This window comes from Actinia tenebrosa, unplaced genomic scaffold (assembly GCF_029948245.1).
Source record: "Actinia tenebrosa isolate PJP-AT-01 unplaced genomic scaffold, QUT_ActTen_1.0 PGA_scaffold13__45_contigs__length_12533684, whole genome shotgun sequence".
Lineage (NCBI taxonomy): Eukaryota > Metazoa > Cnidaria > Anthozoa > Actiniaria > Actiniidae > Actinia > Actinia tenebrosa.
The window spans coordinates 5,722,414-5,746,944 of NW_028292573.1; the positions used below are offsets into that span (position 1 = coordinate 5,722,414).

Consider the following 24,531-nt stretch of genomic DNA (forward strand, 5'->3'; position numbering starts at 1 on the left):
GAGTGGTTTTCTAGCTACACTTGTACGACATTTTTGCTTAACTTTTTAACATGAACTTTTAAAATTACATGTTTGGGCTCCCTGTGGATATTTCTTGCACGTGTTGACTTCTTGTGTTTTGCACAAATATTGAAGAATTTTCTTGGATAATGATTGCTAAAAAATTCCCTTTTTAGACAAGGAATTCTACGCTGCAAGGTTATTTTAAAGACTTAGTTTGATTCCTAAGCCTTTCTGAGGTCGTTTGAAATTGAACTTATCAAATATGAGGCAAAATTGTTCAAAGTAATAAGTAGTTCGAGTGAAAATGTCTTCATTGTACAACGTTGATTGTCAACGAGAAGAAAATTCTAGTCCTGATCAAAGGAATAATTCAAAAGAAGAAGCTTTATCTAGTACTAATGGACAGGAGACAGTTATATCTAATGAAGAGCTTGCAGATTGTGCTACTTTGAAAGAAGATGTTGATAAAGACATACTCCCAGAGAAAGCTCCTTTACCTGATGTGGAACAAACAGTTGTTGAATTAGTGTCTAAAGTTGATGCAATTGTTGCTTATGAAAAAGAAAAATTGAAAAGTAAAGACATTGGAATACTTGAAAGCTCTTTGAAAAATAGTGACACTGAAAAAAGCAATGAAAATGAGATGGTTGGAACTACAGAAAGAAGTGATACAGGAGTGTTGTCTGATGTACTTGGAATTGTTGAAGAAATCCTCGTAAAGGTTAATGAAAATGTAGATAAACAATGTGAACAATCAAGCATTTCTATGGAATGCATTGATGGTAATCAAAATAAGCATGGTGAAAAAAGAAGTTATTCGGAGGTAATAGAGGATGATGTAATGACTGATGTGCCGATATTAGATGCAGCAAAGGATAGCTTATACATTATGAGTTTAGTCGAAGCAGAACTTGAAGCAGTTGGCCAAGGAATTGAAGTGAATAACAACAGAAAAGATAAACCAAGACTTGTGGATTATGATGATGACGATGATGATGATGATTCTAATGAATCTAGTGATGACGAATCATCTGATACAGAATCATCAGACTCGGACAGCACAAGCAGCGAAGATAGTTTTACTATACAAAAGTAAGTACAATTGTGTCATCCACTTCCTATCACACACCCACCCAATTTGTTTTCCCATTCCAACCCAGAATTCATTCCCATTCATTCCACTCAGCTTGTTTTCCCATTCCAACCCAGAATTCATTCCCATTCATTCCACTCAGCTAGTTTTCCCATTCCAACCTACAATTCATTCCCATTCATTCCACTCAGCTTGTTTTCCCATTCCAACCCAGAATTCATTCCCATTCATTCCACTCAGCTTGTTTTCCCATTCCAACCCAGAATTCATTCCCATTCATTCCACTCAGCTAGTTTTCCCATTCCAACCTACAATTCATTCCCATGGGAATATATAGAGGTCACTTACCAGCCTGGATGTCAAGTGTGGATGGCACAAGCAGCCAAGATACTAGTCCTTGGTCAGAGATATAAATTATTTTATATTATTATATTGTCTCAAATATTACAAGTAAGAAAAGACAAATACTCAAGGGTTCAAGTGACACATGTTCTGAAATGGGAAAACTATATTCTAAGCTTAATATTCTAATATATTATCACTATTATTCAAAAATCCTTCCAGAAATAGAATAGAAAAAATGGAAAATGAAGAGGATAAGATCAGCATTGACCCACCTAAAACCAAAGATGAACTTCTTTTCAAAGTAAGTGTTTATAGCCAACTTATAGTACAGTAGGACCAGGGAGTACCTTAAAAACCAGTTTATCAGTATATTTATTCAATCCAAAGGTCCTGCCAGGAAAGCTGAAAGAACCCAGGATAGGAGGGTCATGATATTTGTTCCTTTGAAAGAAAGGAAGGAAGGTCGTTGATTTTTCTTTGACAGTCACTGTAGATTCCGTTGGCACTCTCCCCTCTATAAAAAATGGATAATCCTTTAACTAGTTATTTAAATAACTCATGACACTAACAGGGCTTTGAATAACAGCTGGTCTTCAGACAATGTCTGGACAGAATTTGAACTTGTCTGGCCAAATCTTTGCCTTGGCAGTCATTTTGACCAGTAATGCCAAGTTGAAGTGAAGAATGACAAAGCTAAGACAAGTCTGGCTGTTGCAATATTGTTTTAAGTTCTGCATATTTATCAAAGAGACCTTTTGTCCTAGGATCTTCCTCCAGAGCCTGAAGTCAACCTAATGCTTTCCAATGATGTGAACTTAGTCCACATTGGTTCAGTGATGAGTGTTGTAGAGTCTATGGGTGAGATATATATTTATTTATATAATTTAAGGATTTCTAAAAATCTGGTATACTCCAGTTTCGAGTTCTCTTTGCTCAGCCTTAGTCTCGTTGTTTGTTATAATATTCAGCTATTGTTCCTTAGTATGTACATCCCTTACTATACAATGGACCCTAATAAAAGAAAAGAACACATTTGTACACAATTGAGGCTAAGACTGAGCAAAGGCGAAGTCGAGATGCGAGTATTGTTAGGAGGCTCAAAAAAATGTCAGACCTTTGCACTCCTTGGAAATAGATCTACTTCACTGTTTTAAATAATCATGCTTAATCGCCATTTTGTTTGTTTGGAACACTGCTGGTCTTAGCTACCACAGGAAGCCCGTTATATTTAATATACCCGGAGGCCTTTGCGCTCTAAAATCAAGATGGCAACTACTCGTTTCGAAAGATGTGCAAGTGGCAGGTTTTGTTGCATTGAAACAAACAAAAATAAAGACGTTTTTGAAGAATGCTGAATCCACTGATGTTATCATATATCTTTATTTGGTAATGAATGGAATTTTAGTCCCCTTTTTTATTAATTATGTGTACTATTAAGTCGAAAATAGCCGGCAGTTTAGGCAGAAGTATCCAGTGATATATCAAAATAAATCCTTGAGGATTATTTCTTTTTTTACCATCAATGAATGAAACTCAAAGATTCCTGATTCCTCTCACCATCTGAAACAGTGATTGCATCCATTCCAGTCACACATTTATAGGGGGAGGGGAGTAGGGTGGGTATATTTATCATAGATATTGTGTGAAGCTGCAAAATACATATTCTGTAGCAACAAAAAATAATATCTTTGTTGTGTTTAGTTGTGGTGAAATCCTTACCTGACACCCCTGCACTGGATGTCGATACTTTATTATTCCTGGAGAACAGAAAATGTCTTGGCAAGGTAGGTTGCATTAGAGGCCCTATTACAGGAGTTTGGTGGGGGAAGGGGGGTGGGTGGAGTAATACCCATGTCATTCGTCTGAATTTCACAGCTGCCTATGTCACAATTTCAGAATTTACTTGTGTCGCTGCTGGAATTTACCCCTTGCTGTGGGTAATTTGTCAGAAAAGTCTGTTGTTCGCTATAGTTCATGGCACTTGTGTCACCATTTCCAGGCTATGCTGCTTTGTCAGAATTCGCCTCTAACAGGGCCTCTATCAAGTTGTCTTTTAAAGTAGAGATTTTGAAGTCCTGGATGTCCGTAGAGAAAATGGTAGCTTATCTTATTGTTGATGATTTAATAGGTGTTCGAGACATTTGGCCCAGTAAGGAATCCATTTTACTCAGTCCGCTTCAATACTCCAGAAGATATCACAAAGATGGATGTGAAGCAGGGAATGATGGTGTTCTTTGTCCCTGAGGATCTTGACTTTACCAAGCTTGTGTTCATCTCACAGCTGCAAAGGTAAACAATTCTGTCTCTAACACCTTAGATTATCTTATACATCAGGGCTTAAAATAAAGGCAGTCATTGGATAATGTCCGGCCAGAACTGGTACTTGTGCGGTCAAATCTTTGTCTTGCCGGTCATTTTGACCAGTCACATTGAACCAGAAATGAGATATGGACTGAGCTAATAGCCGTGATCATGACTTACATTTGAACAGCCCGCTATTTTGAACCCTGAACATGAATATAGATAGAGATGCATTGGTGGTGCCCAATTTTTTCGAGCCAGGGACTCATGTATAAAGTGTTGATGGTGCACCCTTAACCCCCTCAGTCTATCTGTGCTCTGTATTAAGGCCGGTTTAGACGGTAAGATTTTCGCCTACAACTATCGTATACAACATGCTCATGTCTGTCGTAGGCAAGTTGAAGGCTTGATTTATGCACTACGACTCGAGTTGTAGGATGGGGCGAATGTGTTGTATACGATAGTTGTAGGTGAAAATTAGTACCGTCTAAACCGGCATTTACAGGTATTTGATATTATTGTTTGTATAGGCTGAAGGGATCTGATGCATCATGGAAGTATGACCAAGAACCACCTCAGGAGGTTGGTAGATATAACTTGCCTTCGTACAAGGAGTCTGTAGGTTTTATATGATTATTGAATGCATGGCATTATCATCTGATATCTGTAAAAATCAACATGTGAGTTGTGTCGTGTGTTGTAAATAATGAATTTAGTGGAAGTTGAGCAAACCTCACAGAAGAGTCCCTTACATGCCAGGGATTGATGGTTGTAATTGTTTTTGTAAGTGATGTCAAATCACTTCCTACTGGTCTATGAAAAATACAATTTTTTGGCTGTAACATGACGTGTATTATTTAATTACCAGCTCATTGAGTACTCAGATGACGAGGAAGAAGCAAAAGCAAAGGCAGCCAAAAAACAAGAAAGGTTAGTAAATCAAGTGAATGGCCTTCAAATCTTGACAAAGACTCTTATTGGTGGTGGTCTTTCTCAAGACTACACTCACCCAGACAATTTTACTTCACAACAAACTTCAACACCTGGATTCAAACCACTTGCTTTTATTAATAATTCTTTTCTTATACATTTCTGGTTGTTTCCTTCAGGAGATCAAACAAACCTCAATTCAAAGGACAGACAGACACTAAAAACATAGATTCCAGAGAAAATACTTTTCCATCTCCAAAGAAGCCACCACAACATAAAGGTATGTTTTCCTTTTTTAGCAAAACCACGCTAAATTCCTATTCAATCTGTGATTTAGCCATGCAGATGCTCTAACTCAGATCAGCCCAGAGGCCGTGCCTGGATTCAATTTGTGAGTTAGCTGTGCCCTGACTTAGATCAGCCCAGAGGCTGTTCCTGGATTCAATTTGTGAGTTAGCCATGCCCCGACTTTCATCAGCCCTAAGGTTGTTGAAATGTGAGTAAAATGATAATAAAAGTACTAACTAAAATTATTATTCTTTTCAGAATCTACAAGAAATTGGCAAGGCAGAGGGAGAGGAAAGCCATATCCAAATAATGACCAACAACACCAGCCTCCTCCTAGACTGCCACACCCACCCCACAGAGGCCCCCCTCCATCCTTTGGAGGGCTACCACCTCATTTTATGCCACATCCTCCTCCTTTCTTTCCAGGCTCATTTACCCATGGTATGAGGCCACCACCATCTTATCTTCATGCACCCTTCAGTTGTCCACCTCCCCTGCCTCTTCCTCCTGATATGTACCAAGTACCTCCACCCCAATGGAACCCTGGAAGACCCTCTTACGAAGCACCACCCCCTGCATTTCCACCATTTCAAAACCAACCACCCACTTCAAAGTAGGAGTGTTGTCATAAAACCTTTTTTTCAGAAATCCTGTATTTCTTGATATTTTTGTTACCCTCTCATCAAACCTTAGGACCATTAACCCGTGAAAAAGTACAAGTTCTAAATAGTAGTATTAGAGGGATTTTACTTGTCCCATGAAACAAAGTTGTATGATAAGTGATTAACAGTCAAAGTAAAGCAAAAGAAAACAATGGAATTAATGCGAGGGGGGGGGGGGGGATCCCCTTTATTTGCTATACAAACAGGGTATGGTTTTCAGCAATTCTACTCTGGAACAGGGTATATAAAATCACTCTCTCTCTGGAACAGGGTATATGAAATCACGCTCTCTCCTCTTTAAAACAGGGTATCTATTTTCACAATACCAGAACAGGATATGGTTTTCAGCAATCTTGCTCTGGAACAGGGTATGAATTTCAGCTTTTTTACTCTGGAACAGGGTCAGGGTCCAGAGGGCTCAGCAGCACATCCCTACCCTAAACGAGCAAGAGTACCCCAGGGGGAAATAGCAATCTCTGGTTACTATATTTTCACTGGCCAAGTAAGATCGCTGTATTAGAAAATAAAACTAAAATCTTTAAAGTTTAGATTGATGTAACTTTACTGTTCAACATGGTTTAAAATTCTTTTTACAAACAGACCTTCCCCGCTAGCATAGTCTTCCTCATTGGTGATTCTTAGTCTCCCTCGGAGAAATTTTCTCTGACAAGAATCGCTAACAAGGGATACTCTGCTAGCAAGGACAAACAAGCCATAATGTGGCTCAATGTAGTATCAATAAAATAAACAGAGTATAAAAAATTAATACAACTTTAACGTTCCTGTTGACCTTAATCTAGTTGTAGTTCATTGTCTCTTAGAGTGCAAACAGTTAATCCGTGAAACACTAATTACTAAATAGTACAAAACAGTGCTAATTAAACAATAGAAAACAATGGAATTTGCATGAAATTGTGCTATTTAGTATTACTAAAGTTTCACGGTGATATTGTTTGCACTCTATCTGATATCTAAATTGGGCATTAAAAAATTGAGGGAAAACTGGGTTGAATTGGCACTGCAGTGTATTATGAAGCCATTTTAGGGTCGACAAATAGACACCACCTTGGAAATGTCCTTAAAACAGGCCCCACAGTGCTCTGCAATGCCAACTTGATTTTTTCTCCTCAAGCTCAGAATGGCTAATGCCCTTGGCATATTAAGCTCCGTTAAATATTTTACTCCGTTATTAACTGTGCAACTGAAATAATCCTTAATAAATGTTTTAAATGATAACACAAACTAAGATCAATGTGAATGATGCAACACACATGTTTATGACATTTAATACATTTATACATCTCGGCTACAATGGTCATAATTGAGTACCCCCTCAACTGTAATTTTCAATATTACACAAACTCAGCTACATCTTGCTTGTTAGAACATGGCTTTTCATTGCTGCCAGTCAAAAGTTGTTGAATGCTTTTTGAATGACAGTAGTCAAAAACCAAATCTCGGGCTGCAGCTCATAGTTATGAGTTTATGTAAAAAAAAATAAAAATTTATTCAAACAGTAAAACACAAAAGAAATTATTTTCACTTTTTCTTAATAGAATTTGTGCCATTTCTTTCATATTTTCCAGTTAGTTTTGCATCCAAGATTTTTAGAAAGTGTTCAATGTGCCAACCACAGCATTTCAACAATTAAATTTAAAGAACAGATATGCGACATAATGTTCATACACCACGAATGTGTTGCTATTTTGTTTGAGTTATTTGTAAAAAGGTTTTTTGTTTGCTCTCAGTTTCTGATAGATCCAACGAAGACTCTCTGTTTTGGTCAACTTCATGACTTGACTTAACCTCTCTCTTGTGATCTTCCCAATTCATTTCATTTTCCATTTTTCCTCAGCACATTTTCAGTGCTCATATTCTTCTGCACGGCATTTCATCAATGGTTGTTTCCTCTCCAGATGTAATTCTCATCCCAAGAGCTTTTTGTGTCAAGTAAAACCATTTCACTTCACTATTTCACTGATTTTCCTCATCACATCATGATTGAATCCCCTTCTCATTTTTCTTTCATTTTCTTTTCTCATTTTTCCTCATTTTCTTGTGTGTTAATGCATGTTTTTATGCCCAATTGGGTGCAGTCGACATTGTCTGTCCTCGTCCCTCTAGAAGCTTTTCTCCAAAGTGATAAGCCGCAGCTAATGAACCACCAATAGCACCAGCGATAGCTATTGGTCTTACGCCAGCTACAATCAAAACAAAAACAAAATTCAGTCTTTGGAAAGAAAACAAAGAGTACTTTGCTTAGAAATTGAATATTGGAAATGAATCAACAAATGTTGGCTAAATGTTGGGCTCCTTTGTGAGGACCTTAAGGCTTCATCATATATGACAGTCTTACCAGTAGATTTGAAGATCATTCCTGCACAAGTAGCAGCAGCGATAGAGTTGAGCTGATCTTCTTCACCTCTTACTTTACCAATAAGACTGTCTAGACTACAGTACATCAGAGCTGCAAGCAAACATTATTCATCTATTAACACAATAAATTCATTGCATATTATCAATGTTTTCACTGCTATTAATTATCAACATAAAGTCAAAATTCTTCTACACCTTAACATCACAATAATTAACATATAAAAGTGGTAAGGCAATATTCGCAGAGTCCTGACTCACCAAGTATACCCAGACTGTTTGCTAGAAAAGGGCCTCTTCTTGTGCAGCCATTAAGAACACTAGACAAAATAAGTTGCATATTGATGGTTAGCTTGAATGTTATTTATAATAAATCAATAACATCTAGTAGTAAAAGAACTAGGGTGGATTGAATGGTTAATCTTTTCTCCAACAGTGGCATGAAGTCCAGTGTTTTCATCATCATTATTCTAGCCCTTTTGGTGTCTCTACTTTAAATGTCCTTAGAAAACTCATTAATAATTCATGAAGGAAACACAATAGAAATCATGACCATGAAGGAGGTTTTATATCTGATATAGATTCGTCTTCATTTGCATAAACTTTAACTTGGATTTTCTCTATCCAACTTGGTTCAATTCGTAAAGAATTCGGTACAATATGAGAACATACATCTGGAGTTTTCTAAGCCGTTTAATAAACTCGCAATTTCTTGGCCAAATTCACTTTAATTTTGAAAATTTTAGTGAAACACAAACAAACTAACCTAGACGTTTGATAAGTCATATACAGTATTCGTGTCCGTGTTGTATCAGATATACAATCACTCGCCTACGCCTCGTGGTTGTATATCTGATATAACATGGCCACTCATACTGTATATATTACTTTAAAAACTCATTAATAATTCATGAAGGAAACAATAGAAATCATGACCATGAAGGAGGTTTTATATCTGATATAGATTCGTCTTCATTTGCATAAACTTTGACTTGGATTTTCTCTATTAAACTTGGTTCATTTCGTAAAGAATTCGGTACAATATGAGAACATACATCTGGAGTTTTCTAAGCCGTTTAATAAACTCGCAGATCGTGTTTTATCGGGTCTAAAACCACTCGGCTGCGCCTCGTGTTTTATACCCGATAAAACACTCCTGCTCGTTTATTAAACATTACCTGTGGCTATTTAAAGAATAGAGGTTTTGCACCATCACATGCCCATACCACAATACATTTTGGACTGCCTGTGGTTGGATGGCAGAACAATAACATCTCTTTGCTCTTTGGTATAGAATTCTTTCTCATATAAAAAGATTGTATTGTTCCTGGCATCTAACATGGCTTCCGTCACTTAAAGGTGCAAAGCCTCTATTGAGAAAAAGACTTTTAATCTCTTTCTCTCATCATCAGTGCTCTCTTTAAAGAGTTATTAGAGTTAAACTTGGGAACTAACAAGTACCTATTTACTCGGAGTTTTAGTGTTTTTCCATCAGGGTTTCTTAAACCTTCATAAAGACCATAACTACCTCCTGTGGCAAGACCTGGAATAAATAGATGAAAAAATTAGAAGAGAAATATTTAATGATAATGGTTACAGCACCAGGTGCATAAGTATGAATATATTATACATGTTTTAATACTCCTATGCAAAGGCTTTTTTTGCTTTCAAATGAGATTTTACAGTATGTTTTGTTTGATAAAACCAGCCAGATTTGGGTCAAAATGTGTCAGTTTTGCAGACATAACCTGTGCATAAAAGTAAGCGAGTATATGAGAATGTCTTGACTATAATCCTGTATAAGGTGGAAGTAAAAGACGGGCTGAAGACACTTGTGATGACCATATCTTCAGTGTTTGTGCTTATGATTTGTACAGGGCCTACAGTAACTGGAGAAAGCTGTAAGCCATAGAATGGGGACATCTTAACTCTTATTTATAAATTACTAAATGCAAAGTACTCACCTAACATATATGATGTTCCTATACCAGAAAACATCCTTTCTCCCCATCCCCTTCTCTTCTTGCTGTCAGTAGGAAAGACAAACTCTGCACCACCCTGTCGTAAGCAAACAGACACTGGTTCAAATTCGCATAATCTGATTATTATTGCCCCTTTCACACAAGACACTTGGATTGGTTGTACGAAGGGGGTATAGCGCTATCCGACAGATAAGTCTTATCCACTGGATAAATCTATTGGATAACAGCATTGTCTTATCAACTGGATAAGGATTTATTCATTGATAGTGCTATCCACCCTTCATACAACCGGGCCCTGAACATGTTTTAAAGTTACAGCTAATTCATGTTACACATGACCAGTATCTCTCATGTTTGATTGGACTTATGGCAGCTTTGTCTGAAATTCCATGTCTAGGCGCCAACTACACTCAAAACTCCAGCAACTCAAATTGTTTTTAACTCCTTAAGTAAATTCTTTTGCAAAATATTTCACAATAGTGGTTCCGTTTACACAGGACTGAAAATTCATACGCCTAGCCATGCAAATTTGGGAATGATTTAGTGTAAGCAGAGCATATTTTGTATGTAATCAAAGAGACGGTTCTGTGTAAACGGTTACTATGTACAGCTCTTTTTTTGACCTGTTAAAATTTTGTCTGGTAGAGTGTAACTGCAGTATAAGTTGCAATTCCTGGAATTCTAGAATCGATGATTCTATAGGTCCTTACCTGGTTTAGATAGGATGGGTCAATGTTAAGGTAAGGTGACATTGATGAAGGTCCTGCACCCCCTATAAGATAAGTAATATGTTGTTGGAGTATAAATAATATCAAAGCAAAAGAAAAAAAAGTTTAATGACTGTGAAAAAAATTTTCGTACAGACTTGCCATGTGATAGACCCTTGCAAAGCTAATTCACAGGCATTCTACGTAGATACACCTGTCAATGTTAATCCCAAGTGGGCCAGGAAGGGACAAACTGAAGTTGAAATTCTTTTGTTTTGTCATCCAATGCATATTGAGCTGCTTTGTCGTCATATGTAAGGGGTCTATTTGCCATTTTAGAAATGTCAGAGTCAAAACATTTCTTTACTCTGTGCATAATTTCATACCATGTGTGATGCCATAAATTATCATTTCTTAGTTTACTGGTTGCACATGAGAAGACACGTGAATATGACCTGTCTGGATTGAGATCTTTGTATCAAATTCCCATCCATGTGGAATCATATCTAAAGCCTTTGATAAGGTACAGTTAAATGGAAATAATCACACGTACAGACCCTTTATCAAACATTTCAAAAAGAAAATAACTGAGCCGTAGGGTCATGAGGGAAAACTGGAAAAACTGCAAAGCTACACGTACAAAATTAAGCTTATATTATGTCAGGAAACAAGTTATTGCACGATACAGTTTTATATCAAAATAACATGAAATAAGACGAAGAGAATAACAATAGTGACTACATATGAAGTAAACTTAGTAAAGTAACGGTTTGTTATTAAATTATTGCGATAAAAACGAGAGAAAGTCGACCAAAAACGTCGTCCAAAATCTCATATGACGTCAAATCAATCCAAAGACAAGAGCAATTTCATTGATTTTTTTTATTAGTTCTACTCACCCGAAAAATTCATACTTGGTAAATTACTAGCGTAGTTATCTTGGTAGTTATTTTCTTTTTCTCTTAAATCCATTTTGGGGGTAAAAAGTGAGTAAATTGGTTTTCGAATTCAGAATTTTTCGTGGAAAACGCTACCACCTACCCTCGTGGAAAAACGGGCCGGAAAAACGACTTGTGAGTCTGCGCTGCGACATTACGCAATAATAGTGAGGAGGAACTGAGGACAATTAATAGGACACAGGGTTCCCGCAGCCAGTTTTTACCACAAAATTCATGTGAGAAAGATGTGCCTTGACTTACTGTACTTAATGTAGATTCTGTATTTTGGTATGAAATCCAAAGACATTATTCCCAAGCTAAAGAGGGGTATAAATTAAATTTTATTAAATTTTGTCTAACTTCCTTTTTTCCCCAATTGTGTTTATATATGTAATGTTTAATAAACGAACAGGGGTGTTCCATCGAGTATAAAACACGAGGCGTAGTCGAGTGGTTTTAGACCCAATAAAACACTCCTGCTCATTTATTAAAAATTACATATTTATATCATGACATATTTGAGAAGGTTAAAAAAACATGATGTAACATGTAAATTCCATTCCAGCAATCCTCCCCTCTAAAAACTAATACTAGTATATGTTTCCCATATGCTGCCAATATTTCATAGCAGTGTTTCCCAGCTCTGACATAGTTATGCAATATGATAAGGTGTGAATGAATCACTATATGATAATTTCAAAACATCTTTTTTTACAGACATGATGAATGACTATATATTGATACAAACAGGTAGGTTTTATTTGACAATGAATGGAAAAAACTGTTGAAATAAAGAACCAATATTGTCTTCCTGTTGATCATCTTAGCTTAAGTGGCTAGCTGGAGCTGCATGTGTCTTATTATTTCATAATCTGCTTGTCACTTTGGAAGGAAGCAATATCTCAGTGTTTAAAATAAGTAGATTTTTCTAAGAATCCTTCAAAAAGATGTTTTTGAAAATCCTTTAAATTCATTGATACCTGAAACATCCTCTGGGTTAATTAAATTCAGGATACAGCTAACTCATAGATTGAAATTGAATTTAGCTTGTTAGGTTTTGCTAAGAGAATAAAACTGAGAAACCCAGTTATTCACCAATTCCTATTCTTTGTTTTTCAAAATTGGCACAATTCTATTATGTTTCCATCTTCTTAGCTCTGCTGGGTAATGTTGAATGAGTTACTATCCATCAATTCCCATACTTTCTCCTTCAAGATGGGCACAATGTCTGCCGACACAAATAAATGAGTTTCATCCAAATCTTCCAAGATAAATTTTTGTCCCAAGATGTTTTTGTCATCCATGTGAAGTAGAAATTGCTTGACAGCAGGGTCACTGATGTAAAAGAAGGAAAAGATAAGAAACATTACCAAGGTAGCAGTAAAGCACTTGCCTTTCACAACTGTTACTCCTAAGGACACACAAACAGCAAATTGCCATTTTTGCTTGAGTGTCAGAGTTTGTGAAATATTGAAAACCACAGTTAGTGTTGACATCAATCCCTGGGGGTGGGATACTCCCCTATATTCGCTATTTGTACCTGCCGCTAAACAGGGTATGGTTTTTAGCAATTCTACTCTGGAACAGGGTATATAAAATCTCACTCACTCTGGGACAGGGTATATGAAATCACAATCTCTCCTCTCTGGAACAGGGTATCCATTTTTGCAATACCCGAACAGGGTATGATTTTCAGCGATCTTGCTCTGGGACAGGGTATGAATTTCACAGATTTTACTCTGGAACAGGTTCAGGGTTCAGAGGGCTCAGCGGCACATCCCTACCCTAGACGGGCAAGAGTACCCCCTGGGCATCAATCATATGGAAAAGTGACTTCTGGGTCCAAACTGGAAAGCATTTCTACAAAGTTTTTTCTTACTTTTTCTTTGTGACTTTTTTACTTTTTCTTTTTAATTTGTTGTCAAAATTTTTTGCTGACAATCTCAGGTGGTAGAGGTTAGATGATTGACAAAATTTTTCGCTTTAGCAGTTTTTGTGAGCACTTGGACCTGGAATTATGTCATGGAGGTCATAAAACGACCTCTGGGCTGACAAAAGAAAATGATATATCCAGTGCCATTGATTGACGAATGAAACTGATCTCGTAGTATTTTTAAGCTTAAATGTTTCATTTAATTATTCCAGTACTATGACACTAGGCCATAATTTTTCAAGAGCTTGGTTCCAACCAGCAATATTCAATTTTATATTTACGTCATTTTATCTATACCCAACATTATTAGCTTAAACTTCACAGACTTATTAATATCGAGGTGCTTTTTTCGTTTCTGGTGTTCATATTGACATATGACTGCTCATTTTTTGGGAGGAAGGGACACTTCCAGGTTGACATATCTTAGTTAATATTTCAAGACTACACTCACCAGGAGGGTTCAAACCATTTTACTCTTAAATATATCAGCTTGCCAAGACTAGTTAAACAATATTCACCTACCATTCAATCAGAACACCCTTTAGCACGTTAACCATGTCAATTTGATACCATTAACAAGAAATAATTGGTAGAGAAAATAAGATTTTTTACAAAATCTAGTCAGCACCCACCCGCCATCTTGTTTCTTACAAGTAGTATGGCTTCTGGGATACCACAGGAAGCCCAGAAAAAAAACATTCCTGCAAAATCAAAAGGACGACAAGAAAAAAAAAGACAAATCGAAGTCATTGGCAAATCTATACAAAAAGTGATTATAAAAACGTGTTCAAGTTTAATGTTTACAGCGATAAGTAAAGACGTGATGCTTATAGTCTCTCTATTTACGGCAAGCGTGAAATAATTTAAAATTATGAACGTTCATGGTTGGCAAACAAAATCATGAGCACGGAAAAAATCGCAAAAATCTCTAAGTGCATGGGTAATGATAAATTAAAAAATACAAGTCTTGGAGAGAAGACTTGCAAAAGCTAGTGAAATACAGGAAAACGATGAAAACCTGCTCATGTTTGCCGTTACTGTTTTACAAAGGGAAAAATGTGATGTCTTCAAAGTTATCAGCGAAACTCGAAAACCGTGAGAACAAAAACCGCTTAGTGTCGTTTAATCAAGGAAGAGGAAGTGTTTGAGGAGCTTTGTCTAGCCGTATTTCCTTAATTTTCTTGGCAATAATTCCTATGGGAACGAATTAAAGAGCAAGATATATTAACGACAAAGGTATTTTATGGAGGAGAAACAACGGGAAAATAGGCTTGCGTATATCATTCCTACGCGCAATGAAGAGTTTGACAGCCGATCGTACAAATGTCATAAAATTTAACTGACAACTAAAAAGAACCCGAAATATTTAACCACAATAGACCATTTTATCCAGGGTGCGTGCGCATCCAAACATCACTGAGAAAAAATTTGTTAACATTTGGTCAGCTACGATTTCAAGCTCACGCCCCCTCATGTGATGGATCCGCTCGAAATAATGACTATCTAGGCAAAAAACCGAAGTGGATTAAGTTAATTCAACTATTCGCGGACTGTATTATATGGTTTAGATTGCCGGATTCTATTGAAAAAGAAACACATGTACTTTTAGAGTTAAATTTACGCTATTGGATGTATTTTACAAGAGAAAATGCGTGACATAACCGAGGTCAAGCTAGAAAATCGTCTCTCCTTGAAATAAAACAGAACCTGAACAGAAGTGAATTTGAAAACCCCGCACTTTCCTGAACATTTTGGTATATAATTCATAGGAATTTGTTAAAATTTAGAACCGTATTATTGCTGATTTTGTAAGCTCACGCTATCTGTTGGCCGCTATACATTCGCCTCTTATAGTTTCTTAGGACTCGTAGACTCGAAAACACGCTAACTACGGTAGTTAGCGAAAGAACAGAAGATTCTGTCACGCAGTCAAGGTTTACTTGTACTATATAAGTTTAGTTTTAAACACAACCTTTTTGCCTTTGAAAAAAGAGGAAAGAGACCGAAAAGAGTAAACATTCAAAATGTATGGGCAATTTTTTCCAATGTAAGGAACTTGACGGGCCACGATACCAGAGCACTGAATAAGTATTATCATGCATTGCTATGAAAATTTTTTCTGATAAGAATTGATAATTACCCTGGTCCCAGAGGCTCGACGATTTTTCTCCCGGCAACGTATATTTTTAGCCGCGAAGCGGCGAGCGAGTTGCGAAGCAGCGAGACCTCGTCGCAGCTCGCTCTCAAAATATACGTGTCCGGAAGAAAAATCGTCGAGCCTCTGGGACCAGGGTAATTGATAATCGATTATTCTCCAGTTTAAATAAAAAACTCGTCTTCATAACTTGAAAAAAAAAAAAAAAAAAAAGAAGAAGAAGAAGAAGACAAATAACTGTGTAATCATTTGTAATCAGTGATATCAGGCTTTTTATAGCGGAAAATATATGGGAAGTAAGCAAATGAAGGCCTAATCCTCATTTTCGATTCAAATTTTTGCTTTGGGTTAACACTTTGATTCCACTTCATTGGTGGTCATCTCCACTTCCAAACAAGTTAAACTTTCTGAATAACAAGATTTTAGCCTTGTACAACAGCTTTTCTTCAAGGAAATAGTTTTTGGCGCTCACCGCTTGAATACGAAAAGAATTTTCTCTTAATACAAATAAACCGGAGATTAAAATACATTAAATTGCCCGACTTAATGGTTTTCGGACGGTTTCATTTAGGGAGAGAATAGCACTTGTATAATGAAGTTCGTTTTTTCAGTTCGTGGCCTAATTAAAAACAAGAAACTTGACTTGGTGAGTGCGAATGTACATTATTCCATGAGGATAATGAGACAACGCCGGAATTAAAGGAGCTTTTCCCGCTACACAACGGAATCAACAAACTATAGCGCCGAGTCTTCTTTTTGTGTCTTTTGAATTTGCCATGAAAAGGCCTTGAAACTCAATAGGTTTTCTTGTTTCTTTTTCTTCCTAACACTGTTTATGAATCAGTACTACATTGCAAAATAAAATTTTGATTTGCAAGACCAACGATGTGACGAAAAGGGATAAAATTTTATCAGAAACTTGTATCTTTATTTTCACTTGGGGTGACCTTTTATCTCAGATATTTGTGAAGAACCGAAACAGAAAAATAATCATATATAGTTGGAAAGAGCATGTTAAAGTCAGTAAACTGTGAAATTTGAAGGAATTTATAATAGTTCAAAACTTGCGAAGATATGGTTTTTGAAATGTGTGATTTTTTAAAAGAAAGCCATTGATTGGGCGAAAGGAGAATCGCCGAAGACCAAATTTGATTTTTATATCTTCTTTGTGATTTTTGAACTCAGTCACCTTGGCTTCAAGCTTCACACTAGTTTTCATGCTCACTCTTTCCAGCCATAGCAATTATTCTTCTTTCCTGTGTCAATCTGTATCACTATAAATTCACTCGGCAGTTCACTATAAATTTAGTAAGCTCAGAATTCCTTAGCTTTTGGACATATTTGAATGAGAAATATTTACAATGAATGCAGCGTGTTGCATGGCCGACAGCCCGCAATTTTCGCCTCATTTTCGCTTCGTTTTTTTTATTATTTTCTTTTCTTTTTTTTTTTTTTTTTTTTTTTTTTTTTTTTTAATTAAAATGAGCAGGGCTGTTTATTAAAAGTGTTGACCCGATTCCCATCTGGCGAGAAATTTAAATACCCGACGAACTAAAAACAAGAAAAAGGAAGTTTTTAAACTTTCAACAAAGACACTAAAGAAAACAAAGCACCCCATCAAATTAAAATATTTCAAAAGGATATTGACTGCTGTAGGATGCACAGCCCTGATTAGATGTAGTTTGGTTACAATTAAGAACATAAAATAAGAAAAACCAAGCCTTATACTGCCTTAGTACGCAATATATATCATGAAATGCTAGTAAGACTCCCTGTAGCTTGTTGACAATAGGAAACAGTTGTGCTGTTTTGTCTATTATCTTGTTTCTAAACTGTCATTAAAATATTCCAAAGACTGACTTCAAATATTCAAATATTCAAAGTCACTTGAAACTTCAAATTAAAACGATTACATTCGAAAACAATGGAATCCTAAGTGATGTGCAAACACTTTACTTGTATTTTCAGACGTCGTTGTTTACTATTGACAGCTAGTTTTTCGACTTGTCCTCACGCCCCCGAGAGTTGGTTGGTTCATGGGTTGAAAGGTAATATATAAATGACATTCCAAAAATCCCAACTGTGTTTTGAGAGAGATGTCTCGTATAAGCGAAAATCATTTGCCCGTTAAATTATTCCTATGCTAATTATTATCATAACTGTTGAGTTGATTGGTTTACACCGGATTGGCACATTAAACTAGAAAGCCAAACACTGCTTAAAAGACCAAATGAAGACTTTTCTTGACACACAGTGTCGTGTTTGCTGAAGACTTGTAAACGGATCAAGTTCGTGGTATAATCTCATAATGGATCGATGAAGATATGTAGCTTACTTGATATCTAAATACCGCTAGTGAGCTTTCGGAGTCAAGAAGTGAAACCTTCAAATTGATGCCATGACCACTACAAACGCATCAACAAACTCATCCGATCCCTACGAAGCGGCAAGACAAGTTGCCCTAGTCTATCTTATCATGGTGGGGACGTTGGGAATCATTGGGAATTCTCTCGTAATTCTCGTCTTTTTTAAGTATGCCAAACTTCGCACCGCTACAAATGTGTTTATTATAAACTTGGCTCTCTGTGACCTCATTATTTCAGTCTTGGACAGCAGTTTTTCGATAGCTTCAAGTCACAATAACCAATGGATGTTTGGAAAACCTGGCTGCCTTTGCTATGGGTTTCTACATTACTTTTTTATCAGCATCACCGTAAGCACTCTAGCAGCTATTTCAGTTGACCGGTTTTTTTACATCACCAAACCAGTCCAAGCTAAAGCCTGGAGGATTACGAGAACTAGAGCCATTGTTATGCTCATAATTATTTATATTTATGTCTTGCTTTTCACCTTTCCACCCTTGACTGGATGGAGCTCGTTTATCGTAGAAGAACACTTTTTTAGCGGTTGTTATATTCACTATGGCGACCAGCAACCGCCTTCTATTGGATACTCCGTGGTCGCGTCGTTCTTCTTATTCTTGGTCCCGCTCATAGTCATGGTCTTCTGCTATTCGAGGATTTTTTCCGCCGTACGACTAAGCACACAAAAAACTATCTCCAAGACTTTAAAGCCCTCTACTCCAGGATCAGTACGTAAAAGATATCCGTTACTAAAGAGGACACATGTACAGACTGCAAAAATGATAGTCGTGGTGATATTTTTTTGCGTTATTGTTTGGATGCCTTATGTGATTGTCTCACTTATTAAGGCATTTACTGGCAATGCTATGCCGTTAGCTTCTCACGTAACGGTCCTTATTGCTAAGTCGTGCGTTATATACAATATACTTATATATGTCGTACTGAATAGAAAACTAAAAGCTTCGGTTATCAACTTTATTTGTTGTGGAAAAACAACAGACTTTTTCAGCACAAGTATTAGTAAACCCTCCGTCTCTAAAGTCATGACTTCGGAAGCAAGGAATCGTCTGAGTGCCATAGCAGCTGTCGCAGAGGCTAATGAATCGGGCGGGTTGAGTTCCGACAAGCCTTCTCCGGTTCTCGGAAAAGAGAAAGCTTTTAAAGAGCCTAGAGTGGAGCTAGTAGGATACCTTCCGCCTCTTGGGTATCACAAGAAAGAACAACGAAAGACAGTTGATTTTTGTAATGAAAATACCGATTTATCGTGTGATGATATTAAGACAAAAGAGGTAAAGGTTACTGGACGAAATGGAGAGAATGTGCCCGTTAACTTTCGACCAAGAGGTCACGAACAAACCGAAATCAAAAGCCTTTCGTTTACCACGCTGGAAGAGAAAAATAAAATCATTAATCGGCAGGATGGAGCGAATAAAACAGAAAAAAGACCTCGTGCAGGACCAAATGAACTCACTAAATGTGAAGCGAGGAGGAGAGCGATGAGAAAAGTGAACGGGGTACATGGGAAAGAAAGAAAAATGTTGCCTAAAATACCTAACAAAAACGAAAAAAGAGAGTTCCAAAACTTTCAAAATAACAACAATACGAATGTTAATCGTAGTCCTTCAAAAACTTTAATTGTACATAGTCGAGAAAACTCCTCTTCAACTGCAATTCCAAGCTCGGCGAACAGCACACTAAGTGATAGATCTTTGACAAGTGCAAAAGACGAAAGCTCGACTGAGAATTTCCCCATTCGACATGAACCAGTTCAAAAACACAAACCAAGCTATCGAAAATCTAAGACAATTGGTTATAGAGGAGGTAAAAACGCTTTCCTTAAAGAAAGGCTGAAAAAGGCAAGCAAAGATCCACTGCAAGTGTCACCGAGCGAACTAAATGAAATTCAAAACTACTGGAAGCGTATGAGCCTTTGTCTGGATGACATAAATATTGATGGCGAAGTTGCGTAGGGAATGAAACTGGATATCGCATCATAACATAATTAAAAAACACAATTCAGAAATTCAAATCCTGAACAATTAATGTTCGTATTGCTTCATGTTTTAATTCAGATCTACTCTACGAAGCCAGCGCCAGTCCAAGAAACAAAAACAGTTACCCATTATCATGAGTTTCAGTGTGGGTGTTGACGATCGTTCAAAAGAGTAGTTTTATATATACGTTACCCAAACTACAGAAATATGCGATTTTTTTAAATTAAATAAAGTAAAAGGAATGAATTCATTAAGAGTTCTTTAATTTAAAGTCAGGAAAGGAGATATCCGGGAAAAATAACGATAAAAGGAACGGATCCGGAGGGACTGCGAGGCTTCCGGACTGGTTTTAGTCGGGCAGATCCGTGTATCGTATTTCACTGGTTATTTGTGGGATTTAGTTTAGTTTAGGGATAATCGTATAGCTACATATTAACGGCCATATGCTAACTTCCCAATCAGATATTTATAAAACTAATAAAGATCTTCTTCTATAGCTAGCCCCATAGGTCTTGGCGCGTTCAATCAGGTTTATTAATTAGCCACATGCAAAACTATTAAAAACGACCCACGTGAAGTAATAGCTAGTTGTTTATGTTGTTATTTTATTCACTTATTTGCCTGGCTAGCGAAAAACCTGCTTTATGATTAAGACTTGAGGCCAGGCCAGGAAACATGTCGTCGCCTGTCATGAACCACTGGAACTACAATGGTAAAGTAATTTGAAGTGATGTAAACAAGGCAAGGGTCACTTTTAGACTAGACGAGAATGACAAAAGAAATAGAAAGAGGGAGAGAATATCTAAAGAGAAAGAAAGATATAGATAGAGAAAAAACTGAGGAATCGGAAGGAAGAAAGAAAGAAGGAAAGACAGACAGACAGAAAGAAAGAAAGAAAGAAAGAAAGAAAGAAAGAAAGAAAGAAAGAAAGAAAGAAAGAAAGAAAGAAAGAAAGAAAAAGAAAGAAAGGAAAAATAAAAGAAAGCAATCAAGGAAGAAAGAATATATATAGACAATATAAATAGGAGCTCGTAACATTTTTTCGAATTTAATTTAATTTTAATTTATTTCTAATTTCTTAGCGTTTTCTCAAAAATGTCATGCACTTCACATTATGGTCAGGACTCGGATGGAAACTCAAAAATGATATTTATGTTTTACGCCGCTTTTACGCTTTACTATGAACTCCAAAATAATAACCACAGTGTTGATTCCTGTAGTTCGCATTGCAAATATTGAACAGAAATATAACTTTATCAGTATGACCTTTTATCGGAAGCATAGCCAAACACTAATACTTATATTGGCCTCTAAAAGTTGAGCCAGCTCTCAGATGTGTTTTCCCCCCAAAGATTTGACTAAAAAAATTATACAGTATAAGGTTCAATAAAAATCCGCTGGAATTTTGTTATAAAAAGTTAACCTCTTTAGATCAGCAACAGCTCAGCAGGACAACCAACACCACAACTGCAACCATAACATCAACATCAAACCACTACAACTGTAATAACGACAACAGCAACGGCAAAAGCAACAACAACAATGTTTCTTCTTCGGCGGTTCGACATTTTTTTGACAAATCATCGGATAATTAAAAATTAAAACTAAAAATTTAGCAAAGTTGAATTGACCTTCCAATCGTCTTCCTCTTGCCCGAGGCAGTTTTCAATATATATTTGGGCACTTTTATTGACTATAGATTGCACTTACAAAAAAGAAATAATGCCATTTAGTTATAATCTGTCCAAACTGATCGGAAAAGGAAGGACAATATCAATTTTTAAAGTATATGTCACAAATTAAACGTAAGAGGTTTTTCAAGACACTTGCATGGCTTCAAATGTATTTGATATTGCACGCTATGTTTATCCATTTTTGACGATAGTCAAAATAGTGAAAAGACCACGATTAAATTTTTTAGATATTGAGAAGAATTAATTTGGGAATCAAGAGCAGCATTGCGGCATATGTATCACCACTCACCCTCTGGGCCGGGGTCTCGGGCGGGTCGTCGATTCCTGGTTGACATCTAATGTCAGTAGATCGTTATGTCACCGAGGGTATGTTTTTCTCCGGAGGAAGCCGTGCCCTGATTTAGATCAGCTCAGAGCTGACTTCAGATTTCAGGATATCGATGAATTTTTTTTTCGTTTTCCAAGTCAAAAAATATTTAAAACCCACTTTGTGGGCTTCCTGTGTTATTGAAAATGTGCGCATGCGTATCATCTTTTTCGGAATGAACGTGAGTACGATGACACGAGTGAAAAACGTCTGCGCATGCTCTGAATCCGTATGCAAATTAGTCAAAACATAAGTAAATTTTGACTTTCAAACATACCTGATAAATTGGACTTCACAAATTAATATAGTATCTTGGTCTGACAAAAGTATACTCTTGAACTTTTTTGTATACTTCTCACTCAAACTCTTGAATCCGTATGCAAATTAGTCAAAACATAAGTAAATTTGACTTTCAAACATGCCTGATAAATTGGACTTCACGAATTAATATAGTATTTTGGTCTGACAAAAGTATACTCTTAAACTTTTTTGTATACTTGGAGAAAACAAACATTTATTTTCTCACTCAAACTCTTCAAAATTCTTAGGAAACGTGCTAAAGTGCACGCATGCGTAAACGTTTTTCTCTAGTTTCGAGTACGATCAAATTTATTTTACCTTCAAAAATTCCAAACTTTAGCTTGAACATTCCTTTAACTGAGTAAGTATTGAAAGTGAAAATCAGTAAATCCAATTTCTTCAATTTCTCAAAATCCGCATCCCACATGTTAAATGACTCGACTGTCAATGACCCGTCACTTCGTGCACATATGAGACAAAAGGGCCTTTGCATTCATCGCACATGTGTTCCCTGTGGACCCATGCGGAATCGCCATCAAGAGATTTCGGAGGCATAATATTTGGATATAGAGGCAGCTAGCGTCATATATCGCTGGCGCCCATTTCTTAATAAGAAATACAAAACATTTGGACACAAATAAATGATAAGATTCTCCTAGACAAATACTTCGATGACAGTAAGAATATCTGGGTTCAGCGAAGCTTTGCTTTCCAGATATAACATACTATTTAAAAAATATATAACAATTTCTTGGATATATACCAGGATGGCAATAAGACAAAAAAGAGGCTTTTAGTCGCTCAATAAAACTATCATAGACATTTTAAAGGGTAAAGGACTAAGATTTTTAAAAGCGATTTTCTTTGTCGAGCAAAATTCTCGAACACACAAGTAACCTTTTATTTATGAAAAATTGCCAAAACGTATTTTAAAAATAAGGAATAAAAATGAAGTTAAAAATAAGGAATAAAAATGAAGATAAAAATAAGAAATAAAAATGAACGAAAAAAGCGTTAAAAAAGAATATAAAAATTATACCAGGAGTGGGGTTCGAACCCACGCGTACATTCGTACATTGGAACTTAAGTCCAACGCCTTAACCACTCGGCCATCCTGGTTTACGGTACTAGTTGTTTTGCCAAAAAGCTTACATATTTCTCAGGCATATGTTCAGAAGGGCAGCATATTCAAATTTTTCTTACCGATTCATACTTTTCTGTAAATAATTTCTAAACTACGTTATTGTCATCAAGAAAATCGTATAACCGAAGTGACCTCAGCTTAATTTATTCATGTCTCAAGGCTACTGTCGGATGTCGTATTTATTTTGCTTTTCACGGGTTATAACCGTGAAGTCGGCCTTTGATGTGGATGTTTAAATAAAAGATAAGATCGAGAGACAACGTTTTCGCGTAGATTCTAGTACGTGCTCGATTGATTTTATGACAAACCGAAAACATTTTTTTTTTTTTGCTAAAGGGACTACATTCCTCATCATGTTATAGCACGTGTGTTGTAAAAGATAAACGTTGGACTAAGGGATTCGGATCGCGCGGATCGAAAAGTAATATGGAATTTTATATGATCCTTGCATTTGAACGTCGGTAGGGTCGTCGGTACTCGTTAGCTTAGCGCCGTGGCAAAGCATTAAGTCTAAATAACTATTATCAAATACTCAAGTTGATAACAATTATGAGACCAACCACAAAACAACCGTTGACAGTCCACGTAATGTTCCAATTCATAAATAAATCAAAATTTTCAATTTTTTCTTTCAGACGATAATTTTTTCAACAACTACAGCATATTTATCTCAGCGTTTTAGCAATTCTTGTTCCTCAAGCATCTTAGTGAAGATAATATAGACCGAAACTCTGTATATAACGTTCAATATAAATGACAGACTCTATACACCGAATCAAAATCACCGACTGGTACCGACTGACTCACTAGCCTCGTGTTCACGTGAAAAAATAAAAGTGTTTTCACATGTATGAGAGGCTAGTGAGTCTTTCGGTTGTCAGTACAGAATAATAGGTATTCAAATTGGTCGCCATATTTTGGTGCATAGGTGTTCCAATATTTAATCCTCTACCTACTAT

The 24,531-nt window shown here is 36.5% G+C and overlaps 4 protein-coding genes and 2 non-coding genes across 6 annotated transcripts; 3 read left to right on the forward strand and 3 right to left on the reverse strand.

The window, feature by feature from the left end:
• The first annotated feature begins 114 nt into the window (after positions 1–114).
• Positions 115–5,808, forward strand: LOC116286464 (uncharacterized). The gene is made up of 9 exons (XM_031692984.2): positions 115–1,095; positions 1,661–1,742; positions 2,206–2,299; positions 3,143–3,225; positions 3,570–3,730; positions 4,273–4,324; positions 4,611–4,672; positions 4,852–4,952; positions 5,219–5,808. The coding sequence occupies exons 1-9, from the start codon at positions 308–310 to the stop codon at positions 5,575–5,577; spliced, it is 1,782 nt and encodes a 593-aa protein (XP_031548844.1). The 5' UTR covers positions 115–307; the 3' UTR covers positions 5,578–5,808.
• A 351-nt stretch (positions 5,809–6,159) lies between these two features.
• Positions 6,160–11,886, reverse strand: LOC116286483 (mitochondrial import inner membrane translocase subunit Tim23). The gene is made up of 7 exons (XM_031693005.2): positions 11,584–11,886; positions 10,688–10,749; positions 9,960–10,053; positions 9,457–9,538; positions 8,257–8,315; positions 7,979–8,089; positions 6,160–7,823 (listed from the first exon to the last, which is right to left on the reverse strand). The coding sequence occupies exons 1-7, from the start codon at positions 11,654–11,656 to the stop codon at positions 7,699–7,701; spliced, it is 606 nt and encodes a 201-aa protein (XP_031548865.1). The 5' UTR covers positions 11,657–11,886; the 3' UTR covers positions 6,160–7,698.
• Positions 11,887–12,359: 473 nt separating this feature from the next.
• Positions 12,360–14,218, reverse strand: LOC148911670 (general transcription factor IIH subunit 5-like). Its single transcript, XM_089028989.1, has 2 exons — positions 14,078–14,218; positions 12,360–12,957 (listed from the first exon to the last, which is right to left on the reverse strand). Exons 1-2 carry the CDS (start codon positions 14,110–14,112, stop codon positions 12,774–12,776), a joined length of 219 nt encoding a protein of 72 aa, XP_088885115.1. The 5' UTR covers positions 14,113–14,218; the 3' UTR covers positions 12,360–12,773.
• A 3,573-nt stretch (positions 14,219–17,791) lies between these two features.
• Positions 17,792–20,650, forward strand: LOC116286509 (uncharacterized). The gene has a single exon (XM_031693041.1). It carries the CDS (start codon positions 18,109–18,111, stop codon positions 20,041–20,043), a length of 1,935 nt encoding a protein of 644 aa, XP_031548901.1. The 5' UTR covers positions 17,792–18,108; the 3' UTR covers positions 20,044–20,650.
• Positions 20,651–22,904: 2,254 nt separating this feature from the next.
• Positions 22,905–23,031, forward strand: LOC116286518 (U11 spliceosomal RNA). Its single transcript, XR_004195967.1, has one exon. It is a non-coding gene; the product is annotated as a U11 spliceosomal RNA (small nuclear RNA).
• Positions 23,032–23,464: 433 nt separating this feature from the next.
• On the reverse strand, positions 23,465–23,547 carry Trnal-uaa (transfer RNA leucine (anticodon UAA)). Its single transcript has one exon. It is a non-coding gene; the product is annotated as a tRNA-Leu (tRNA).
• Between the last annotated feature and the right edge of the window lie 984 nt (positions 23,548–24,531).